Source organism: Peromyscus leucopus, chromosome 8b, assembly GCF_004664715.2.
Source record: "Peromyscus leucopus breed LL Stock chromosome 8b, UCI_PerLeu_2.1, whole genome shotgun sequence".
Classification (NCBI taxonomy): Eukaryota; Metazoa; Chordata; class Mammalia; order Rodentia; family Cricetidae; genus Peromyscus; species Peromyscus leucopus.
In genome coordinates, this window is record NC_051086.1 from 87,939,803 (window position 1) to 87,950,308 (window position 10,506).

The 10,506-nt window shown below is 41.3% G+C and overlaps 1 protein-coding gene across 12 annotated transcripts in view; it reads left to right on the forward strand.

Annotated features, from left to right (window-relative positions):
* Positions 1-6,909, forward strand: part of Cdc27 (cell division cycle 27) — a 49,147-nt gene extending 42,238 nt beyond the window's left edge. For 11 of the 12 annotated variants that reach the window (XM_028882690.1, XM_028882691.1, XM_028882692.1 and 8 more), the window contains 3 exons: positions 734-808; positions 2,745-2,901; positions 3,959-6,909. In XM_028882690.1, coding sequence (XP_028738523.1) covers positions 734-808; positions 2,745-2,901; positions 3,959-4,041 — 315 coding nt within the window. In that variant the 3' untranslated portion in view covers positions 4,042-6,909. Of the gene's footprint in view, positions 1-733; positions 809-2,744; positions 2,902-3,958 lie in introns of those variants that run through there. The other variant, XM_028882696.1, reaches the window with a different exon arrangement.
* The last annotated feature ends 3,597 nt before the right edge of the window (positions 6,910-10,506 follow it).

Consider the following 10,506-nt stretch of genomic DNA (forward strand, 5'->3'; position numbering starts at 1 on the left):
TGTAATCCTAGCACTCTCAAGAGAGAGGCAGGAGGGTCAGGAGGTCAGCTGTATATAAAGAGCTTGAGGCCAGCCTGAACTACATAACATAAGGCAAGCACCAGCTGACTGTTCTTACAAAGATGACTTGTGAATACTTCTAAAAATGTTTAGAGTCGAGCTGGGCAGTGGTGGCGCACGCCTTTAATCCCAGCGCTTAGGAAACAGAGGCAGGCAGATCTCTGAGTTTGAGGCCAGCCTGGTCTACAGAGCGAGTTCCAGGACAGCCAGGGTTGCACAGAGAAGCCCTGACTGAACCCAGGGCCTTGCGGCTTGCTACCACTGAGCTAAATCCCCAGCCCCGAAAAAAAGAAAAATTTTAAAAATATTTACTTCTCTTTCATTTGTATGAGGGAGGTGTGCGGCACATGGAGGTCTGGGGACAGCTTTCTGAAGCCTTCACTAATTTTCAGACATAATGTGATTATTTCGTTTGTAAGGAAAGTGGTGACAGAGCAGGGTCTCTAAGCAGTGGGGAGCGGGGGGGTTGGATGGTATCTAACGAATGCCTGCCATCTGTTAGTCTTATGTCACACGATTTTTATGCATTTTATTTTTACCTCAGTGAGAAATTAATACAACACAAAGTACGTTGATGACATGCATGTAAGCTCTTATGATTAGGAATCTGACTGCACTTACTTAGTGAACTCTAAAATTTTGCTCCTCTTAAGTTTTTTCTTTGTTTTTTCAGTCTGCTTTACAAGAACTTGAAGAACTGAAACAGATTGTCCCCAAAGAATCCCTCGTTTACTTCTTAATAGGAAAGGTACAAATGGGGGCCTGGGTCTTATGCTGCAACTGTGTAACAAATTAACAAATATTAAATTTCTTTCTTTCTTTCTTTCTTTTTTTTTTTTTTAAAGAGATTTGGGGGTTTGTTGTTGTTGTTTGGGGTTGTTGTTTGTTTTTCCAGACAGGGTTTCTCTGTAGCTTTGGAGCCTGTCCTGGAACTCACTCTGTAGACCAGGTTGGCCTTGAACTCACAGAGATCTGCCTGGCTCTGGCTCTGCTGGGATTAAAGGTGTGAGCCAAAAAAAGATTTGTTTTTATTTCTGGTTGGTGGTAGCGGCAGCACGTCTTTAATCCCTGCACCAGGGAGACAGAGGTAAGGAGATCTCTGAGTTTGAGGTCAGCCTGATACACAGAGCAGGCTTGTCTTGCTTCCAGGACAGCAAGAATGACACAGTGTTTTTTAACCCTGTCTTGAAAAACAAAAAACACAGATTTGTTTTCATTTATGAATTGTTAGGGTCTGAGAAAAGCTCCCAAGAAAAACCATCAGTCACATCATGCAATTTAGCAAGAGCGTTTATTTCCAACATGTTGGGGTAGCAAATAGCGATCCCCAAAGAAGGTCACAAGTTCCTTTTAAGCAGAGTTAGGGGAATTCCAGGGAGGAGGGATTAATCAGTGCTGATTGGTAGAGGAAAGATTAGTATAGGGGCTGATTTGTGGAAGGCTCTAGTGGTTAGGGTTAGGGTAAGATTAGTCTGGGAGCTGATTGGTAGGAGCCTGTAGTGATAAGGGGCTTATTGGTGGGGTGCGGGGGGAGTCTAGTGTCTATGGGCTTACTGATAAGAGGGTAGGAAAAAGCTATCTTTAGCTACCAGAAGTCTGGGGGGCATCCGCTCAGCCAGCAGAAGGGGCTTCAGGACCCTGCTGAGCCAGCAGGAGGCTGGGGGGGTGCCTGTTGATTGGTCACCCCTAAGTTGTGGTTTTCCTGAGAATTGGTTGCTCAGCTCCAGCCAGTTCTAGTGAACCAAAACTAAGGCCTGGTCCATGTCAGGGCCGCTAAGGGAGCCTGTCATGGCCCTGGTTTGACCACCTGGTCCTCTCAGAATATGTGCCGAGTTTGTTCTTTCTTGTCCCTGTGGAGGTCGGAAGAAGGGGTTGAATCTGCTGGAACTAGAGTTATAGACAGTTGTGAGCTGCCATGTAGGTTCCGAGAATTGGACTTGGGTCTCTGGAAGAACAGCAAACCGTCTTAACTGTTGAGCCATCTCCAACCCCAACAAATACTAAATTTTGAAGAATAAATATACTATGTAGTATACAACATCTACTTAGAAAATTTAACTAGATTCTTCAACTAAGGGCCCTGGAAGTAACGGATTTAGCACTAGCATTTTAAAAAGATAATATTCCAGGTGGTGGTGGCATACACCTTTTATCCCAGCACTTGGGAGGAGACATAGGCGGATCTCTGTGAGTTTGACACTAGCCTGGTCTACAGAGCAAGTTTCAAGGCAACCAGAGCTGTTACACAGAGAAACCTTATCTTGAAAGACCAATAAAAAATAAAAATAAGGAGATGCTCTTCTGGCTGGGTGTGGTGTGCATGCCTGTAATCCCAGCACTTGGATGCTAAGGCAGAGGATTGTCCCAGCTCAAAGCCAGCCAGGACCACATATGAACAAACAACTTGTCTCAGGACAAAACAAGGAGCTTTTGTATCTTTGTTCCCATTGTTAATGTTTCAGTCAGTGAGATTTATTGGAAACCCCCTACCTCAAAAATAGAGGCAAGGAATTCTAAACATAATACCTGATTATATAAAGAAAAGCACTTAAATGCTAATGTGAAGTCATCTGTGAGATAAAAGTGTCCTCCCCGCCTGAGTGAACTTGGAGTTCAGACATCAGAAGCCTAATTGATGTTTTAAGATTGCGCGGTTAAACTGAAGTGCTGCTGTCTCATCCTAGGTTTACAAGAAGTTGGGTCAAACTCACCTCGCCTTGATGAATTTCTCTTGGGCTATGGATTTAGATCCTAAAGGAGCCAATAATCAGATTAAAGAGGCAATTGACAAGCGCTACCTTCCAGATGATGAGGAGCCAATAACCCAAGAGGAACAGATCAGTGAGTATCATACATAAGCTCTGCAGTGTTCGGAAAGCTGCCCTGTGCAGAACCTGGGGGTGCTTTTTCATTTTCATAATGGCAGCATTTTTTTTTTAATAGAAAATGAAATTTGAGGTTAATTGATTAAGATGATGCAATACCAGAGTACATTTGCTATCAAGTAACTAGTTCTAGATCTAGTGTTCTCTGACTTTGAACTCAGCTCTATAGTAGCAGTCCTGGGCAAATAAAAATAAATCTAGATGTATGATTAGTACATGTTTATTAATATTTATATGTATTAATATAAAATTGGAAATTTCTTGAGCTAAAACTTAGTGAACATCTTTAAGTAAAATTTATGATCCCAGTACTGCTCTTTTAAACTGAAGGTTAAATTCCATATTTCTGTGTACTATGGGGACTATCCACAAAGTTAGTCAGTTAGGAGTTAGCAGGATGTTAGCTTGTCTTGATGTTGCTGCTATAGCTGTTTTTACACATCAGAGCTGTCTCTGATTCCTAGGTAGGAATACAGAGTTAATCAGAAAGACGGGGAGGAGGCTGGAAATGTTCTGTTAGCCAAGTGCCAAGGCCCTGGGTTCATCAACCAGATGTCAGGCAGCTCAGGCCTATAATCCTAGCACAGGAGGTGAAGGCAGGAGACCATCAGAAGTGGAAAGTCACCTGTGGCTACATAAGAAGTTCAAGTTGAGCCTGGGCTACATCAGACCCTCTACCCACAGAACTATTCCAAAAGGTTAAATACTGTAGTAAGTTAACTTCCAGGCATGCTATAAGATATAGAACTTGAAGCCAGGCCTGGTGGCACATGTCCTTAACCCAGCACTGGGGAGGCAGAGGCAGGTGGATTTCTCTGAGTTCGAGGTCAGCCTGGTCTACAGAGTGAGTTCCAGGACAGGCTCCAAAGCTACACAGAGGAACCCTGTCTTGAAAAAACAAAATATAACTTGAAATGTGTTTTGTTGGATAACATTAGGGGTTTTGTGGTCTGAATGTAATGACATTTTCCTTATTTTCACGAGCTGATGAACGTTTCTGTTCTGTTTTCCAGTGGGGACAGATGAGTCCCAGGAGAGCAGCATGACAGATGCAGACGACACACAGCTTCATGCAGCTGAGAGCGATGAGTTTTAACTTGTGGAGCTGAGACTTTGACAGCTGGATGTGTGGCTAGTGCTGACGTGTTTCTTGTCCCTCCGTAGACTGAGTCTTATTGAGCCAGCATTGTCATCCTCCATCACTGAGCCCTGGTGTGCCACTCACTGGACCTGACTGCACACACAATGAAAGGCAGTGCAATATTGAGCTGCTACCCAGACTGGCTCTTTACCAGTATGAATGACAATGGGGGAAGGGTGGGAACTTTTTCTTTTTTTCTTTAGTCTCCCTTAGATGGAAAGCTATCATGGAAGGAAGAGTTATGTTTTATCTTGAAGGAACCATTAGATATGGAAATGGTGATGAACCAGAATTTCTTGGTCATTTTTCCAAAATTCTGTTTTTTATTTGGTTCTGTTCCTGATAAACAGAGTGACTGACCTTCATTTCTAGGTTCTTCGAGAATGGTGTTAGCAAGTGCCAGATGGAACAATAAAAGACATTGCCTATAACAGAGTAAGTTCATTGCCAAGGAACATAGCTTACCTTAAACTGGGAGTGTCTCCTATAAGCAAATGTAATGGGCCGATTGGGACTCATGTTAGGAGTCAAATATCCCTCCATACAGTGTACACTTATTCTTGGCAAGAATGCTTTAATGTCTAACCAAGAATTTTAATTTATTCATCTTCAAAGTGTTGATCATTGTTGTCTTGGTATTGCAAACTTTACAATTGGTCTTAAGATACTGCCTCTTCTCTCTGAGCTCTGTGGAGTCGCCTTTAACATTTGCAGACGAAGGAGTGGTTCCCCGCTGAAAAGCCAAAACCAGGCCCTTAATAACCACTCGTGTTTATTATAAGAAGAATCAGTATGAGAACACTAAAGAGAGACTTTGGAGATCATGATAGAGAAGCCTTAAAATAGTTGGAGTTGTACCTAACCGTGAGCCTGCATCTTTTCTAGGAATGAAATAGAGTGCAAGAATGTGTGCTTACCTTTTGAGTCAATTCCATTCTCTTCAGCTCTCTGCTTCATATTATTATCAGTAGTGTGAGTCACCAAAACTTGTGCTGAGAGTAATTCATTGGATTTAAAATACTGAAAATTTTTAGCCTAGGGAAAAGTTTCTTAGGAAAGAGACAGACTCTTTTCTGAGTTCATCATAATGTGGGTTGCTGTGTTTGGGGAATGGCCAGTTCTAAAGATCTAATTATGCATATAAAATGGGAAATATTGGAATTTCACAGTAACAGATTTAAACAGTCTTAAATTGTGTATCTCCTTTATTGTAATGTATTGAAAATTTTAGAGAAACTTTAGTTAACATTTTATTAAGTGCCAATGTCAGAATATAACAAATTATAGTTTCTTATGAGTGACAGGCCTACAGTTATTATTTTGGATAATTTGATGAAGGAAAAACTTACCACAGGTTACTTGTATTTGTTAGTCAAGCTGTGAAAATAAGGTGGACTACAAAAGATGTGAAAAAAATGTTTTAGCTGTAGACTCAGTCATTTCCTGTCAGTTACTTAATCTTCTCATCCAGATGTGAATTAGACACCATTATTAATTCAAGTCAAAGTCTTGGGTTAGGTATTAGGTGCCAGAGAAGCATTTAAGATAATTTCCTGCCTAAATCTATGTATGTGTACTGTCTAAAAAGAAATAATTTATGAGGAAAAGAAAAAGTTGGGAATAAGTGACTATCATTGAAAGTTCCCAAAGGCTAGCACTTCCACTCTAACAGATGTTCCATTTATTAGTCATTAGTTATGTAAAGTGTAATTTTCCTTTCCTTTATTTTTTTAATTAGCAAATCATAAGTCAGCTATATACATATATATATATTACATTATCAGACCTAGAGTCTCATAGACGCTTTCCCCTGAGTTCAAGTTCAGAACTTAATTTGCTGAAGTGTAATTATCATTTTTTTAGTAGGATTTATGTCCTGTGCCAGAGGGACCTTCTGGTACTGATTTCGAGACAAAGGATAGAGGGATAGTTGTGGCATGGCTGGCTGAAGAGACAGTCACAGACACCTGGCCAGCTTTCATGTTTTCCTCACACCTGCTTTTAACATTTCGATTTCAAAGCCTTATTGCCACATAGTAACAACTTCTTTTCTTTTCTTAGGTTTCTTTTTCTCTTTCTATCCTTTTTTTTTATTATTATTCTTTTCTTTTCACAGAATAGGGATCAAACAACCAGAAACACACTTTGGTAAGCCAAATGTTTGTTTCAAATTTCAGACATTGCTTTGAAGGAAATTAAGAATACTAAGTACTTCGCTGTCCGTTTTTCACACCTATACATATGTATACATATATAAATACACACTCTCACACAAAAGTTTATTGAAGCATTGGATTTCTTTTTCCCGTGGAAATGCTTATTATACCAGGATTTTAGAAGGTTAGAATATTTTTTCAGGAGAACAAATGGTACTCAAAATAATGAAAGGTGGTCTCTTAACTCTTTCTGTATTTCATTACTTAAAATTTTTTTATTTTATCCAAGAACTGCAAGTAACATTTGAACCATGCTGCTGTTGTACCTTAAACAAGAACTCAGTGATAACCAGTGTTTAGTCTATTAAAACACTCTTTTTGAAGAAAACAGTTTCAAAGTCTCTGATTAGCCAGAGTATGGTATAGGTCTTCACTGAAAAAAAAAAAAAAATGATGGCCCATTTTCTTTGGGAAATGCAAGTGTGGGTGTGATATGTGTGTTCTATTTGCATTGAAACAATGTACTTTTGTGTCTCCTTTTTGCTTTTCCTGACTTATTTCAGAAATTGTATAGTCTTTGGGGGGAAAGTCTTTTCTGTTAATATATTTACAGTTCATTAAAGGATATGGAAAGTCCAAATAAATTACTTTTGAAAGCGATTTATAATCAAGGTGTTAAAGCTGTGTAAAAGCTGTGCCATCTGCCTTTTTATACTGAGTCAGAGCAGTGCAGTGACAACGATCACGGTCCTGTTCTGCCAGAGCCCAGGACAATGTTTCTCTAATTTTTACTTACACTCTTTTTAATATATATATATTAAAGTTCATACCCTTTTTAGTATTATTTGGAATTTCAAAATAAATATTATGACAAAAACAATGGTAATTTTAGAATATATTATTTTCAAACTGCAGAACCTTTGTCAGCAGCTGCATCCTTGCAGGTCACCTAGGTAGCAGCTCATTGTAAAGGGATGTCATTCCTGAAGTTCCCTTGGGACACAGAGCCTTGGTGTTACAGTTTAAGGTCTGAAGCTAGGCATGATAGCTCAAATCTGTGATCTCAGTGCTTGGAGATTGAAGCAGGAGGATTGCCCTGTGCTCAAAGCCAGCCTGGGCTACAGTGTAACACTTTGTCTCGACTTGAAGGGGGGGAAGGGGCCTGGTTCAGTTGGTCAAGTTGAAGCTAAGTTTAGATCTGCAGCGTCCTGTAAAAAGCTGAGCAAGCATCACATGACTAGTCCCAGCATTGATGAAGCAGATGGCAGGATCCCTGGCCAGCCAGTCAGTCCAGCCTGTTCAATGAGCTCCAGTTTCAGAGAAATGCTGTCTCGAAAAAGGAGCTAAGTAATTGAAGAAGGAGGGTATATCCTGATACTGACTTCTGGCCTCCACCAATGTGCACACATGTGCATATGTTACCCCACACACACACAAAAAAAAAAAAAATCAAGATCTGGGCTGAAGATACAGCTCAGTGGTAGAGCACTTGCCTATCGTTCATAAATCCCCAAGTATGATCTCAGAACTGCCAAAAGTAAATAGGCTGGGAACATTTGCCTATATACCATGGCCTGGGGTGGAGCCCCAGCATTGGGGAAACTGGTCATAATGGCATATGAGAGCTCAGCACTCAGGAGCTAGAGACATGAAGATCAGAAATTCACGATCATCCTTAGCTACATAGTGAGTACGCTGTCCATAAACACATGAAAATTAAGATCTGGAAAAAATAAAATACACAAAATTAAGTTTTACACTAGTTTGCAAACCTTTTATTTATTCAGGTTATCTTGGAGAAAGGGAAAAAGGAAGGGTCTTTGAGACTTGAAGGAAGAAGAGCAGCACAGCACAGACCGCACATGCAGTGTGGACCGAGCAGATGGGAGGGATTGACTCCCGGGTGCCCACCCACTGTCATCTAAGTGTAGTGAAGAACAGAGGGAAAGCACTGTCTCTTGCTTAGAAAAAACAATTCCTTTCTTAGAGACAGGTCTCACCATGTTGTCCCAACAGCCTGGAACAAACTTCTGGGTTCAAGCTGAGTTTACAGATGTGTGCCTCCTTACAGGCTGAGTTAAAGTTAATCTGGTTGAAGAGAGGAGCTCCTGGTGTGTGTGTGGGTACATGCCTACAACATACAGTGAGTTTGTGGAGGTCATTCTACCTTTAGACTGGATCTCTTTTTTTGTTTTTTTTTTTTTTTTTAGGTTTTTTTTGGTTTGGTTTGCTTTTTCGAGACAGGGTTTCTCTGTGTAGCTTTGCGCCTTTCCTGGAACTCACTTGGTAGACCAGGCTGGCCTCAAACTCACAAAGATTTGCCTGGCTCTGTCTCCCGAGTGCTAGGATTAAAGGCGTGCGCCACCACCACTACCACCACCGCCGCCCGGCTTTTTGTTGTTTTATAAAGATTTCCTTGTGCACTTTTATCCCAGCACTTAGGAGACAGGCAATCTCTGTGAGTTCAAGGCTGTCATGGAACTCACTATGTAGACCAGGCTAGCCTTGAATTTATAGAGATCTGCCTGCTGCTGCTTACCAAGTTAGAACCCTGTTTTGTTTTGTTTTTATTTTATTTTGGTGAATTGGTGTTTCGCCTGCATATATGTCTGTGTGAGGGTATTGAATTCCCTGCAACTGGAATTACAGACAGTTGTGAGCTGCCCTGTAGGTGCAAGGAATTGAACCCGGGTCCTCTGCAAGAGTAGCCAGTGCTCTTAACCACTGAGCCATCTCTCTGGCCCTAGAACCCTGTTTTTGTTGTGAATTTCAGTTTGAGACAGACTTTCACTAAGTTGCCCAGGCTAACCTTGGACTATTGTAACCCATGGGCCTTGAACTTGTGGTTCTCCTTCCAAGGCTTCCTAAGTAGTTTGGGTCTCAGGCCTGCAGAGCCCTATTTGTTTGGTTGGCTGTTGGCTTTTTGTTTTGTTTTGGGTTTTTTTGGGTTTTGATTTTGGTTTTTCTGTTTGGATTTTTTGAGACAGTATCTCTGCTCTGTAGCCTATGCTGGCCTCAAACTCACTGTCCTTCAGCCTCACACATGCTGGGATTGTAGACATACACTACCTAATCTGAAGCCATAGTGTGTGTGTGTGTGTGTGTGTGTGTGTGTGTGTGTGTGTGTGTGTGTGTGTGTGCATATGTACATATGTACGTGTCACAGCATGTGTGTGGAGGCCAGAGGACAACTTACTAGAGTCTGTTCTCTCCTTCCACCATGTTGGTCCCGTGGGTGGAATTGAAATCATCAGGCTGGGCAGCAAGCACCTTTTCTCACTGCTGAGCCATCCCTGGAGCCCATTGTTCTGAAGCCGCTCACTATGTCTAAGAATATAGGTCTTACCCTTCACTAGCTCGGTGATCTTGAACAATTAACTTGAATGAATTACGAACCTTTTTCTCGTTGGTACAAAGAAGATGAAGTCTGTCCTTAGCAACCTGACAAGACTTTAGTGAGGCTCTTAGATGCTACTTCTCCAGTAGTGCTTGATAAAACTAAGCCACTGCAAATACTCCGTGGCAGTAATCAAACGGAGATAATGCAGAAAACGGATGAGACATTCTCCAGACACTGTTCTATAAGTTCCCTAGAGAACAGTGAACGTTTGATCTGGAGTGGCTGTCTACTGCTACCAATTCAATTATTTTGACATCTGTGTAAAAAGTCACGCCCAGCTGTTTACATGCTGTCTGGCTGTTCTCCTCGGTGGTATAGCTTAGGCATTGCACAGAATCTGTGTTCCTGCAAAGTCTTCATGGTTATCGTGAGGATTTTGGTTTTGGTGTTCGCTGTCAGTTTTTTTGGTGGTTTTTTTTCTTATGACTTTAAAACTTTATTACTACTGTATGTGTATGGGTGTTTTGCCTACATATATGTCTGTGCACCAGGTACATGCCTGGTTCCGCCTAAATTCAGAAAAAAGCATCAGATCCCCTGGAACCGGAATTACAAACAGTTATGAACTGCCATGTGAATGCTGGGAGCCCAACTGTGGTTCTCTACAGGAGCAGCCAGTACCGCTCACCTCTGAGCTTCCCAGCCCTTTTGTTTCTTTGTTTGGGGGAGGGGGTGTAGTTGTCTTGAGACAAGGTGTAATGGAGCCCAGGTTGCCTTGAACTCTTGATTTCTCTGTTTTCACTTCCCAGATGCTGGTGTGCACCTCCATGCCTGATATTTATGATGATCCCTTTATAGAGAAAGTTTTGTGACCTTTTTGTTTGTTTGTTCATTTTTTAGTGCTTTCTTAGTTGACATTGCTGA